This window comes from Rhinolophus hipposideros (assembly GCF_964194185.1).
Source record: "Rhinolophus hipposideros genome assembly, chromosome: 10".
Taxonomy (NCBI): domain Eukaryota; kingdom Metazoa; phylum Chordata; class Mammalia; order Chiroptera; family Rhinolophidae; genus Rhinolophus; species Rhinolophus hipposideros.
The window spans coordinates 13,628,174-13,643,000 of NC_138056.1; the positions used below are offsets into that span (position 1 = coordinate 13,628,174).

Genomic DNA, 14,827 nt, shown 5'->3' on the forward strand with positions numbered 1-14,827 from the left:
CAGTCGTCCATTTGAAAGCCAAAGTGTTGTCTTAATTTTGGTTCCAGGGCTAGTTTGAAGATTATCACATTAAGTTTAAAATAATCCAAAGAGAGAATTTAGAAACTGTCCCAAATCAAGCTCTCAGAGGCTCATTTATTTTGTGGAGTGGTTAAGCAGCTACTTAACTCTCTGTCCAGCCAGTGCCCTTTGGCTTATTGTTCCTTTGATGCATTGGAAACTAAGCCACGTGGAATCTTTCCTCTTTTCTTGTGGGAAGCAGTGAAGTGTGGTGCAAAGAGCAAAGGCTTCAGAGTCAGATCTTCCTGAATCCTGCCTTAACTACTTACTAGTCATGTGATCTTGGGCACTTGCCTCTCTGGTCCATAGTTTCCTTATCTGTAAAACAGATAATAAAACTTCATAGGATGGTTTTAAGTATTAAATGGCATGACATATTAATAACCTTTGTATTAGAATTTAGTGGATATTTAATAAATGGTGGTTATTACAGACCATTAAAAAAAAAAACCACACCTACAAGTTTTTTTTTCACTCAACTAACCTTACTTAGATTTGCATTGTCTTATATTCTTCATCATTGTCAGTTTGTTCAGTCTCCAAAAGAAGGGACGACTTAGTGTTTTTCTTTCACTTATCAGGGATTGTTTTCACACCAAGAACCTAAACAGATTCATTGAAAGATAACCATTTGCTGGTTGAAATTGATGGGAGAATTTTTCTTCTTTCAAGATCTCCCAAAGCCCAAGTTTCTCTGTGTCTTTCAATCTAGAGAATCTCTCTCTCTCTCTCTCTCTCTCTCTCTCCAAAGATCTAAACCTGGTTTCAATGTCAGAAGAAGCTACAGAGTTCAGAGACCACATTAACTCAAGAAAAATCATCCCCCTTCTTGTTGAACTGTTAGTAAATGCTCATGAATCTTTTAGTTTAGGTGCTCCAGAAATATGGCAAGGAAATTACCATATTAGTAAGGAATCAGATCATTGGTTTCTCTGGGGTCTTCTCCTAAGTGTAGGAATTTAGTTTGAGAGATATTTGTCTTTTGGGATGGTGGCTAATTCTGCTGTAGTGACTCTGATGTGTGGTCTTTTTGTTTTCTGCAGGGACAATGGTGACAGATCCAGGCACCGAGCTCCACGCAATGCCCGGATGTCTGCACCTTCGCTTGGACGCTTTGTCCCCAGGTAAGAACTGGGTGGTCAGCCTTTATGAGAGACTTTGATAAGGGAGCCTTTATGAGAGCTTGGGATTTAGTTTTTAAACCTACTTTCTGGTCTTTGGATTGTCCATATCTGGAATTATTTCCTAATGAGCCTACAGTCCAGTCCTGCCACGTAAAGACTTGACAGGAGATGACTGGCCACAATCAAAAGAGAGATTAGTGGCTTTGGGAGCATCCTGTTCAGTAATGGAAGCCCTGGGAAACTTGAGAAGAAAGATTAGGAAGGAGGTGCAAACCTGTGAAAGGACAAACCCTAGGAATTTTTACTCCACGCTGGGCTTCTGTGGATTTGTGGGCTTAGTGGATCCCCTCGCCTTAATTCTTGAGGGTAGGTTCATAGCATATCTCCCTTGTTTTATGGTCGTCTTAGTAGGCTTTTTACATGTGATTCCTTCTTGTAGGCGTTTCTTGCTGCCTGAATACTTGCCTTATGCTGGGATTTTTCATGAACGTGGACAGCCTGGCTTGGCTACTCACTCTTCTGTTAACAGGGTCCTGGCAGGTAAGGAAACGTTTCTTTGGATTTTGAAAATGTGAAGGGGCAGGGAACCAGGTAAAGCTTTCCCCTCCATTACCTGTGTTGATGTGATGGCATCTTGGCAGCTGGCTGAAAACTCTGTTTTGAAGTCTTGTACTCAGTTCCTTACTTCAAGGCAAGAAACTGCAGGGTTGAAGAAAGCGCTTTCTCTTGCCCATTCCCACTTTCTTCCAACAGCTTAAAAAAAACATTTTTGGGGGATTTTGTTTTGTTTAAAACATCTGTCTCTTAATCCAACAATTAGATTCTGGCTATGCTTTTAGTTGAATGACAAAGGTATCTTATTCATGTTTCAGTTGGTGAGATACTCCTGAGCCAGATCCTGTGATTTAATTAGGAACTTAAGGCACACTTCTCCTTCCCTTTGCTACTGGCAGCACGTGGAGTTTCCAGGCACCGTGGAATCTTCCAAGGAAGGAGGAGAAGAGACCCATAGAGTTGGCTCAGAAATCTCCACAGAACAGAAAATGGGCTACACAAGCCCAGCTGAGGCAGTGTTAGGGTGGCTGGATAGCTTCGTGACCAGTGTTTGGGGGCTAAGACGCATGACGTGACCAGGCTCTGGGACACAGTGTGTGCTGCTGCTGCTGGGCTAGCTCTAAGGAAGGAAGCAAAGCAGTATTCCATTTTTTTCTGACGAAGGTCATTACCCCATCATACTCTTTTCTTTCCTCCCTTCTACCTCCACTGCCAGCTTGTAAATTTATGTATGTGAAGGCATAAAAGGTACAAAAATCAAGTCACATTTAAGTATATCTTTACTTTTTAAGTGTCTCTTTAATGAGCATCTTTCTTAAAAATTTTAAAATGAAATTATGTTTTGGAAAGTCTGGGCTGTGTGATAGTTAAAGGTAGGGAGGGATCTGTCTGAGACAGTGGCGCCGTGAGGTGGGAGAATGCGATTCCTAACCAAGCTGCTGTGCCAGCTGGTAGGTCCTGAGACCTGCCCTTTCTCAGCAGTGGTATCCTTGACCCAGCGTCAAGGCCTGGAGATCCCAGAAACCTCCGTGGGTTCTCTGTCGGACACCAGGACTCCATCGGCCCAGGCTTGGCTGGAGCTGACTACAGCGTGGTCCCCTGACAGCCATATCTGAGGAGCGCTCTCGCCCGAGCCAGGCAGCAGACCCCACGACTCTGTGCTCCTCCTCGCGTGGTGCTTCCTTCCGTGTGGCTTGGCGGGTAGCATGTGGAAGCTCCTCACTGGCAGATAATCACTTGCTGCCAGGCAGTCCTGCGGAGCCCTTCTCCACGCTCTTTGTTCCAGGTCTCTGCCTCCCCCACCCCACACAGCACCTCCTGCTCCTCTACTGCTGGAAAACCTTGGTTTCTTGGCATTGAGCTTTTTTTGGAACAGCTGTATATTGTTTTTTTCCCCCCCCTCCTTTGATTTAATAACTCTACCTCCGTTTCCTGTTCCTTACTTTATGCCCAGAGGTCTGACCCCAAATGGCCCAATTTCACTTATGGAATACATTTGAATACAGGGGTTGTATTCCAGCAGGCAGTTGTTTAGAGCTAGGAAATCTACTGAGAAAAATTCTCTAACAAAGGGTACAATGTGCCAGGAGGGGAAGGAAATCCAGACTCAAGAACCTCACTGTTGAGTTAGATTAGCAGATGGTTCCCATTCACAATTAAACTAGTTTCTCCCATTTTCTCAAGATAGATGCTACAGAGTGCCTATTGGTCTTTTCTTCAAAACCTTCATTGTTCGTAGATATTTGGATCTCCCTCTACATTCTATTGACAGTTGTCTTACTTTTTTCTTCTCTTGAGAAAAGTCCAATAATAATAATAATAATAATAATAATAATAATAATAATAACAGCAATCTAAAAAAGCCTCCCATTTATTGAGCACTTATACCACTTACTGAGCTGTATATGAGGGATTGTTTTAAGTGCTTTTCCCAGTCATATTTCATTTCTTTTTCCCAGTCATCCTATGAGCTGGGTGCTGTTATCTAATTAACAGTGGAGGAAACTGCAGCCCAGAGGCTAACTTGCCCAGAAATAGAAGAGCCAGACCTGAACCAGGCAGTCGGACTCCAAAGCTTCCTAGTCTGCCGCCCACGGTCATTTTAAAGGACCTAGCATCAGAAACAGCCTTCCCTTCCAGGACGTTAATCTGGGAGAGGGAAAGAGCTCCCAGGGAAGTTGGGTGATCTTCAGGGTTTTTCTTAGTTGTTTTAGTTCCTCTACAGGCAGATAGACCTTGGAGATACTGCAGTTCCAGTTCCAGACCATCTCAATAAAGTGAATTGTAATTTTTTTTTGCTGGTGGAGGGTCTGGCCTTTAATTTGTTAAAAAAAAAAAAATGCAACCTCTGTGAAGCACAGTAAAATGAAACACTATAAAACGAAGTATGTGTCTGTATTTTAAATGGCTTCTAGACAAAGCTTTTCATGACCCCAGTGGTGCTTGCTGAGGAAAATCTTATTGGACACAGATGTTTTGCTTTTTATTAAACTTACTTGTGATCGTGTAATAGAGCTGATATAATAATGGCTTTTGAAGTGAAAGACAAATTGGCTTTTTAGCAGTGAGCACTCCCAATTTTCCTGGAAAGGCACTTTCTCTTGTATGATTGGAATAAGGTTTATGATGTTCTCAGAACAATTACATTCAAGAGATATTTGTTCTGCTGCTGTGTGCCAGGTACTGTTGTAGGCTAACAGAATGAATAAGACAGACGTGATCCCTGCTCATCTGTAGCTCAGCGTCTAGGTGGCTTGCTGTGCTTTGCTCTTGCTGTTTGCTTCTTAGCTCCAAACATAAAGCAGAACTTTGTACGGTGAGTGGCTTTTTTGCAGGGGTGAAGCATGGAAATTTGGCAGGCACAGAGGGACAAAGCATATACACACCTGCAATTTTAGGAGGTATGACCAGTACTATGGTGGCAAATGAGTCTCCAGTGGACCCTACTCAAAGCCATTCAGAATCATCAACAAAATGTATTTGCAGAAAATTAAGATCTGTTCTGCCCACTTCTGCCCACAAGAGTCTGAGAATGGTAATAGAAAACAGAAGCTGCACAAGAGAAGTGTTTTATAGTCTGTTAACGTTCATCTCTTCCGCCTTATCTTGGACCCTTCTTCACACTTCTGTAGGTTCCTGGTGGTTTCCAGTCACCCATCAACCCATGTCATGACCCTTCTTCAGCAACACAAATTCTAACCAGTACTTAAAGGGGATAAATGCACCTAAAGCTCCTGCAACTCTACCAGGGATAGTTTGGGGGAAACAGGCAAAAACTGAGGAGCTCCCCCTGCTGATTGTTTAGCAGACAGCTCTAACTCTGATGATAAAAAAGCAGCTGATGCTAAAGAAGGAAATGAAGTTAATGACTGACTGCCTACTAGGAGCCAGGTACTGTCCAAAGTGCTCTCTCCATACATTATCTCCTTTAATCATTGGAAAAACACTGTGAAGTACATGGTGCATTTCCATTCTGCAGGTTTGAAAAGAGAGCTTCAGAGAAGTTACAGCACTTGTCCAGTATAACACAGTGAGAGGCAGGCCTGGAACTTTAAACCAAGTCTGTCTGCCTGGCTCATAATAACTCTTCTGTCTTCTGGGCCGTGTTTTGCTTGACTTCAAATAGGGAGTATCTGCCAGAAGGTTTTTAAGCTTATAATATTTTTCTGCATGTTTGAGGCCTCATAAAAATGAAATGAGAAGCCCTGGCATTTGACATCTTCCTGGTAATTACTGGAAGAACAAAAACTTCTGAGGGTATTAGTAATGTAGGGTATTAGTTATTTGGCCTGCCTAATCTTTTTGACTTTCATCCTAATGAGCATCTGCTCCCAGCAGATGGTGGGCCTGATGTACTTAATTTAGTATTTTGATTAAAACCAATGGGAAGTGTCAGGATTTTCTTGCTCCTAGCCACAGGTCATTGGGGCCTGGTCGAATGTCCTGGGCTAGAGATGGCTTTGTGCCCAGCCATTCTAATTTCTCTTCAGATTTCTTCTTTGACCCATTAGACCACACAAATTCTGAACCTGTACTTAAAGACGTATAAATGCGTTTAAAGCTACTTCAATTCTACCAAGTATATTTAGGAGTGTGTTCTTCAGTTTTCACACATTTGTGAATTTCTCAAATTTCCTTCTGTTGTTGAGTTCTTATTTATTTTCATTGTGGTCTAAGAACATACTTTCTGTGATTTCAATTATTTTACATTTATTGAAACTCGTTTTATGGCTTAGAATATCATCTATCCTGGAGAGTGTTACCTGTGTGCCTGAGAATATTGTGTATTCTGTCATTTTTATATGCAGTGTCCTATAGATGCCAGAAATATCTATTTGATTGATAATGTTGCTTTGTATATCCTTGCTGATTTTCTGTCTAGTTGTTGTACCCATCATTAAGAATGGGGTATTGAATTTTCCAATTACTATTGTTAATTGTGTATCTCTTCCTTCAGTTTTGTCCATTTTTGCCTCATGTATTTTGGGACCTTGTTATTAGGTACATAAATGTTTGTAATTGTTATATATCTTCCTAATGAATTAACACTTTTACCCTTATAAAATGTCCTTCTGTCTGTAGTAATATTGTTTGTCTTTAAGTCTATATTTTCTTTTATTAGTCTAGCTATTCCACTCTTTTATGATGGTTGATTACATCATTTATTTTTCGCCATTCTTTTCTTTTCAACCTATTTTTGTCTTTCTTTTTTTAAAAAAAACTTTTATTTATTTTAAGTGTGTTTTTCCAGGACCCATCAGCTCCAAGTCAAGTAGTTGTTTCAGTCTAGTTGTGGAGGGCGCAGCTCACACTGGCCCATGTGGGGATCAAACTGGCAACCCTGGTGTTATGACCGTCGTGCTCTAACCACCTGAGTTAACCGGCCACCCCCTATTTTTATCTTTAAATCTAAAGTGTGTTTCTTTTAGAAAGCCTATAGTTGGATTTTGTTTTTTATCTAGTGTGACAATCTCTGCCTTTTGATTTGATTGTTTAGTTCATTCATATTTAATGTTATTGATATACTTGGATTTTTGTCTATTTTCTCTTTTTTTGTTTCTGTTTATCCTTTACTGATTTATTTAAGTAGATATCTTCTAATGTACTATTTTAATTCCTTTATTGATTTTAAACTATATCAGGATCTACTTCAGACATACATACTTAATTACATACTTGTAAGATACAGAAACTTTGTTCCACTATAGCTACATTCCCTCTCCCTCCTTTGTGCTATTATTGTCATATATACATGTATGTATATGTATACATGTATCTGTATGTATACATGTATATGTATATACTCATATGCATATGTGTGTATATATACGTATATATGTATGTTTATATAAATGATATGTATGTATATATACATATATGTATGTACATGTGATGTGTGTGTGTGTGTGTGTATATATCTCACAGTACTGTGTCTTTTGCCTCTTTCTCTTCGATGTTACCCCTTCCCTGATACCTTAGGAATTACTTTCAGGAGGCCTATCTAGTCTAGTTTGGCCAACTAGGTGGACATCTGGGACCCTGGGTTTTCTGACTTTTAGGAAATAACCTGATTTCTCAACTTAATATCATACTTCTAATAAAGCAAATTGCTTACTGACTGTATACCAGATCTTCACTTGCATTGGAAAATCTGGGAAAGATGAATAGTAGTGAATATAGTTAAAAGGGTATCATGGTATATTAAATGAGTATGAATAGAAATGAGTAGTAATTCTGGTTAGACCCTTTATCTGCATGTTCTGTATCTCTCTGTTATCCAGTAGCCAAGCAAAGAAAGTGAGTGGCACATTCCAACTCGACCTCAATTAAGATGGCTGTTTATAAACCCAGATAAATGGACAATTAGTAGTGATGGTACTAGCTAGTGCTGCTTTAATAATTAATCCAATTACCTTTCATTCTGCTCCAGTGATGAAAGGGAAGGAGATAAGGAGCTGGCTTGGTTGCCTGGGAAACAGAGAAAAACATGCAGCATTGCTCCCAGAGAAGCCAGCCTTCCCAGATGCTTTACTTGGTCTTTACAGGGCCTTTTACAGGGCCTTTGCCTTACTTGGTGTCTGCCGCTCACCGGAGCGTCCAGGTCCTCTCTACCCCAGCCCTTTACTGTATCTCCATACGCCACATACTGTCCACCACGAGTGAGAGGTGTGCTCATTGAGAACCTGGGTCCCGGTTTCTAAGTTGAATTGCCTGTGTTTCTTCGGGCTTTTCTAGAGGAAAATATTGGGCCTTGTCAATGAACTTTTCTGTGCCTTTTCTGTTATGTGACTAAGTTTTTTTTGCGCCTTTGTCCCCCTATCTCCAGGAAATTTCCTCTTGATCTTTCCCCATGGATGCTTTACATCTGTGCCCTTTCTGTACTGTCACTTTGAACCGTACAGAGCACTTTCCATAGGCTTAGCATTTTCCAGGGCATGTTGGGTCTTATAAAAGAATTAAATGGTTAAACCCATAGGGAGTTTACAGTGTAGTCAGGGAGTAGCCTGATTTTTAATGTTTTGTTTTGGCCCTGCCACTAAAAATGTAATAATTCCCCTGCGACTTTCACTACCAATCCTGATAGATTAGCTGAGGGGAATGCAGTGCAAACCTGGCCTTGGACCAACGATTTGTGTCTTTTGGAACAGTTTGAAGAGACTGACTGTATCCCCATTTATCTTCTTTTTTTTAAATTGGGGAATATCGGGGAACAGTGTTTTTCTAGGACCCATCAGCTCCAAGTCAAGTCATTGTTTTTTTGTTGTTGTTTTTGTTTTTTTCAGTCTAGTTGTGGAGGGCACAGCTCGGCTCCAAGTCAGGTCGTTGTTTTCAATCTAGTTGTGGAGTCGTTTTCAGTCTAGTTGTGGAGGGCGCAGCTCAGCTCCAAGTCAGGTCGTTGTTTTCAATCTAGTTGTGGAGTCGTTTTCAGTCTAGTTGTGGAGGGCGCACCTCAGCTCCAAGTCAGGTCGTTGTTTTCAATCTAGTTGTGGAGTCGTTTTCAGTCTAGTTGTGGAGGGCGCAGCTCAGCTCCAAGTCAGGTCGTTGTTTTCAATCTAGTTGTGGAGTCGTTTTCAATCTAGTTGTGGAGGGCGCAGCTCAGCTCCAAGTCAGGTCGTTGTTTTCAATCTAGTTGTGGAGTCGTTTTCAGTCTAGTTGTGGAGGGCGCAGCTCAGCTCCAAGTCCAGTTGTGTTCTTCATGCTAGTTCCGGAAGGCGCAGATCATTGGCCCGTGTGGGAATCAAACTGGCGACTTGGTGTTATGAGCACTGCGCTCTAACCAGCTGAGCCAACCAGCCAGCCCACCAGCTGAGCTCAGCCAATCAGCTGAGCCACCCCCCCATTCATCTTTTGAGTGGATCTGTGAGCATGAGTGAGTGGAGCTCAAGGAGGACACCTGTTTTTTGCAGTGTATAGTCGGCGTGAGAGGCAGTATAGCAAAGAGTGTGGGCTCCAGAGCGATTATCTTGGTTCAGATCATCATTCTGCTACTTCCTAGCAATGTAATCTCGGTTAATTTATTTTACCTTTTTTGGGACTCACTTTTTTTATCTGTAAAGTGGGCATAATAGTATCTAGCTCATAGGATTGTTTTAACGATTTAATGAGTTAATATATGTGAAACACTTAGAATAATATTTTTTGGCACATAAGTGTTCAGTAGATGTTAGCTAGTGTTGTTATTATTATGATTTTTTATGATGATTATGATTTTTATTACAAATTTTGGGGGCCAGAATGAGTGAGAGTTATGCCATCTCATCACTAATTATAACTTTATTGATCTCTTACTGTTCTGCGTTTCTTCCTAGTGGTTCTCTTCCTGGGTCCCAACCAGGGCTCTCTCCCCTTTGCTATGGTCGGTGAGTTAAAAAAAACTGGGCGTTTGTGCTCTATGGCACCAACAGATGGTAACCTGTAGGTCCCTGTGTTGATAGTTTGACGAGCTAATGTGACTGCTTTTGCCTGCATGTAACCCATGTGGGAAGAGTAGAGGAGTCAGAGTTTGCATTTGAAAAATCTTTTCTGCCCCACCCCCATCAGAACCTGTGCTGATGAAATAAGCATATACTCAGCTGACAGAGTGCAACTATGTAACCATGGCAACATGGGATTCTCAAAGTATGGTTCCTGTACCAGTAGGATCAGCATCACTTGGGAACTTGTTATAAATGCAAATTCTTGGCCCCTACCCCAGACCCAGTGACTCAGCAACTCTGGTCGTGGGACTGAGAAACTTTTGTTTTGAAGAGTCTTCTAGGTGATCTGGTACACTTTAAAATTTGAGAAACACGGGTCTAGATTAACTCAATAAGCTAGGAACAGAGACAGAAGAACCGGAGGAGGTAACACATTAAGGGATGTAGGAATCTAAGATGTGTTCATGATGGTGAGCCCCTGGTTATAACTTCTTGATCTGGAGTTGTTAATAATGGGGGAAAAATGAAGTTGTGATTACGGGACCTATACAGTGTTCAGCTGGTATTATCAGCCCTTTTGACTGATAATCATTTACTTGTTTGCATAGTTCGGTGTTAGGTTTATGATAGTACCCAGATAAATGAGACACGATCTCTGTTCTCCATAAGCTTACCATCTACTGAGCAAGCCTGTCATGTTCATAAACAGCTATAGGACAGTGGGTATTATGCTAAATGGTAAAGTAGAAGTATAACAGAAAGCCGGCCGTGAGAGCACAGAACCCTACAGTAGAAAATACAAGTCCATGAAGCTTTTATGCTAGGTAAATAGATTCTTGTCAGCTGTGCTAGGAGTTTGGTTCCTAGGAGAAATGGACCTGGAACCTTTCTTCTAACTTCTTAATCAATTTCCCACCTGTTCCCCTTCTTCCTTCCGAAAAACAAATGTTAACATCAACATATCTGGATTGAAACCCTTGTGCTTTGTTTTCTGAGCTCTGGGGCTTCCCTAAACCTAGACTGATCTCAGAGTTTATTAAGTCCTATGGTTGTGTACTTCTTAGAAATACTGCTCATTTTGAAGGTGCGAGCCAAAGATGCCCTCTAATCTAAAAGTACCCACTGTCATGCCAGAACGCTTTTCCTTCTCTCTGCTTCAGTTATGATTAGTGTTGCTTTGACGTTTTGCAACCCTCAGAACAATTGATACAACAGTATAGAAATCTACAGAGGAGATGGGAGGGAAAAAAAGCGAAATGTGAGGTCAAAACCCATGTTGTCCAGTGGAGGCTGTAGCTAGTCTCCACTTTACTTAAATTAGAAATCTACAAACTCTGGAAAGACTTGGAACAGTCCTATTTGCTCTCCCATCTACTCCATCAGTTTTTACCTAAGTGATCAATATGAGTGCTAACCCTCCACCTTCTTTTTCTAAAACTCTGAGCTCACGTTAGCTTTTCTTTCTCTTTCCCATTTCATGTCCTCAAGCAGCGTCATTTATTCCAAACTGAATGCCAGGGGAGCTGGGGACAGCACCTCTCACCCTCTTTACCAAAGTAGAGCCAACCGGGGCGTTAATTTCCTTTCTTTAATACCTACTGGTCCACAAGTCCAGCTCTTCTCCAGGGTCCTTGTGCCACTCGGCTGGAAACCGAGAGCAAATACGGATATCTTGGTATAAGCCATGATGTGGAAAGCACCTGCAGGTGGGTGACCAGGGACCTTTTGGAGTATTGAGACTCCATGGGGCTTTTCTTTTGGCCGGGAGTTGAGTGTCGTCCCAGAGCCAGTTATCCTATATCCACAGTCTCTCGTATCATAGGGCTACTCCGATGAGCCCTGGGGTGTTTCATAAGCCCCGCTCGCTGCAGCTGTGTGCCATGTGAAGGCGGCCCAGCTTCACCCCCTACTCACTTGAGCGGTGGGGCTCTATTCTTTGGGGCTGCCTGGCAAACAAACACATAATTTTTACTCTTGTGGCTCATGGCTGGAGAAGCACAGCCAAAAAATATTCCTTTCTAAGCAAAGAATTTAACTGGTCTAGACTACAAAGGATCAGAAGAAAGGCTCGACAGGAGCTGAAAGATGGAAGTTCCCAGTTGGGAACAGGGTGTTATTCAGGGAGGTGAGGTATACTGAAGGCACGTAAGGAAAACATATCATTTATTTTCATAAATAATCTGGCTAGAAAGAAGAATTTTCTCCAGAATCTGCCATATTGCCAATGGCTGCTTTTGGTAACACCTGCTAATTTTCCCAACATCAAGAGTTCACAAATCTCTGTCTCGTCGTTTCCCTTGGATAGTAACACAAAAGAAAAGACTGTCATGGAAGTATCTGCAGTCGCTCCTGCCTATTAGAAGGAAGTTTTACCGAGACAAGTAGCTCAGAGACCGTGACAGTTCTTTAGCAGCATTTACAGTTATCCAGGACGTTGCCCCTCACGTTGCACTGGTAAAAGGGTTGTGGAAACAAGGAACATAGGAACTCAAGCTTGGATTTGTGCATTAGTATTAAATCACATTTGAAGAATGTAGTGGCTGTGCAATATGGTACTTGAATATGGTACTTGAAATGTGCTTAAACAACAAGAGCACTCACTATATATGGCAAGTACTGTTCTAAGTACTTCTCACATATTAATTCACTTAATCTTTACAACATTCCAGTTTACAAATGAGAAAACTGAGGCATAGATGAAGTAATCAGCCCAGAACTGCAACTAGTACTTGACAGAGTAGAAATTGGAACTCAAGCAATCTAGCTTTAGATTGGGACTTTTCAAATAGAATCATCATGGGATGTGGGTGATTCCTTGTTGGTAGAAGAAGAGGCTGAAATTTAAACTCTGGCATTACTTTCAGAAAACAAAAATAGTTTGTTCAGCTCAGAAGACTGCTACTGGGGAAGGGTCTAGGAATTCTCTGACATTCTTGTTGCAGCTTCTTTCCCCTAGAAAGAGAGCCCTGTAAAAGAATTACATTCCCAAACAATGAATCCTGAAGAGGTAATTACACTGCTGCCATCCCATTGGGAAGAAGGCTGGGGCGGTGATTACATTCCAAACAAAGCTGTTCGGGTATAATTGCACTGTGCTGCTCTTATCAGTCTGGGGAAGGCAGGCCTCTGGTCTCCATCCTCATTTGTTTTTGAGATGGAATCCGAATAGCATTCAATTAATAGGCAAGACCCAGGCACAGGGAAGTCAGCCAAAGGAACCAAGAGGACATTAACTTGCCATTGGCATTTTCCTTCTACTGAAGTTTCCCAGACCTTTATCAGCTCACTTGAGGGAGAGCCCATTTGAGAAAAAGCACTTAGCTAATGAAGGGTTAGAGACCCCTGCTTATAGACTGTCCTCCAAAGCTTCCGTTGGTCTTTATGCAGAGAGGAGAGATGGCTGGGTGGGTGGCAGTGAAATTTCTCTTTCCCATCAACAGCTTTTGCTCTATCAAAAGATGGCTCTTCCTTCAGCTCTTTCCCTAAGATTTCTAGCATCTATATTTTTCCATGTCTGTAGCTTCCAGTCTTGGATCAAAAAGTCCCTCTATGGTTCTATACAAATAATGAGGCTCACTTTTGTTAAATTTCAGCAATAATCTTTATATCTGAACTGGAAGAGGAAATAAAACTAATTGAATTATTCTGTTTTATGCTTCAGAGAGCAGAAAACTGCCACAGGCCTCTTAGACATGCTCATTGCTCCAGAGCAGAGAGGGGGAAAAGATCTATGTTACCGGGTTGAGGGTTGCACAGACCCCTCAGAAGTGGTGTAGCCGTGGCCATTGTATCAGTTAGCTTTTGCTGCCTCCCAAAGCACCCCCAGATTTACTGGCTTAAGACAGCATTTATTGTTTCTCACAATTCTGTGGATCCTGTGTGCGTGCAGTTCATCTGGTCTGGGCCAACTTGGCTGCACGCTGGAGTGTAGTTGATGGCTTGGCTGGGTGTGGACGGTCTTGGTTGGAATAGTAGGCAGAATAATGGCCTGCCAATGATCTCCTCATCTCCGGAACCTTTGAATATGTTACTTTATGTGGCAAAAGGAACTTTGCAGATGTGGTTAAGATCACAGATTTTGAGATCAAGAGATCAGCCTGCATTATCTGGGTCGACTCAGTCTATATGAGCCCGTAAAGGTGGAAGAGAAAGGCAGAAGGATCAGTCAGAGATGCAGTGATAGAAGATGGGAACAGGCAGCAAGAAAACAGATTCTCCCCTAGAGCCTTCAGAAAGGAACACAGCTCTGCCACCATCTTGATTTTAGCCCCCTGAGACCCATGTTGGATTTCTGCAGAACCGAAAGCTAGTAAATTTATCTTAAGCCATTAAGCTTGTGGTAATTGGTTATGGTAGCCATAGAAAACGAATACAGAGGGCTTCACGGACATATCTGGCAGTTGGCAGGCTGATTGGCTTCAACTAGGATGACTTGTCTCTTTTCTGTTTACCAGTAAGCTAGCTAACTCACGCTTCTTCACATAGTGTCTTAGAGTTCCAAAGAGAAACAAGAGGGGTCAGGCTCCAATGTACAAGCACTTTTCAAGTCTATGCTTATGTCATAACTAAGGAGATTTTTGAGATCTGGGTTAGCCTGGTAGTTCACTCTAAACAAATTGCTATGTTAAGTGTCCTTACCTGTACATGAAAGGAAAGTGTCAGCATACCAAGGGATCTAGATGTATAGATTTGGAACTTCAGAGAAATCGTTTAGATCATTATTTGGAGTAGTCAGAGAGGCATGCATTTAGAAATTACATCCAAATAGGAAGCTGGATCCTGGTTTTCTAGACATCGTGTTTCAGAGAAACTACCTTCTCTCTTTCTCTAGGTGTTTTCTGAGATTTAGCCCTCTATTTCTGTGTGCTGGAGGGTAAAAAGATGTGCAGAAGAGCTCTGTGGGTGGTTGGGCCCCTTGGGGCCACACGTATTTCTGTGTAGGAGTAAGACTGACAGGCTTAACTGTGCGAGCACTTACTAAATTGGCTGTAAGTGAACCTGTACCCATGGCATCATTTAAAATCCGCAGCTCCTATAACAAAAGCAGCTTGGAAGAAAAGTTCCTGCAGACTCAGTCAGGGAGTCTTGGTGTGTCCAGTCTCTGTGGCACACTATGATTTCTCGTGCCAGTGGTTGGGAGAAGCTAGAATTCAATTTTTCCCAAACATTGGA

At 41.9% G+C, this 14,827-nt stretch overlaps 1 protein-coding gene across 7 annotated transcripts in view; it reads left to right on the plus strand.

Moving 5' to 3' along the window:
- The window catches only part of AMBRA1 (autophagy and beclin 1 regulator 1), a 157,484-nt gene that overhangs the window by 69,583 nt on the left and 73,074 nt on the right, over positions 1–14,827 (plus strand). For all 7 annotated transcript variants that reach the window (XM_081065105.1, XM_081065101.1, XM_081065104.1 and 4 more), the window contains 2 exons: positions 1,104–1,184; positions 1,624–1,724. In XM_081065105.1, the coding sequence (XP_080921231.1) occupies positions 1,104–1,184; positions 1,624–1,724 (182 nt within the window). The remainder of the gene's footprint in view (positions 1–1,103; positions 1,185–1,623; positions 1,725–14,827) is intronic.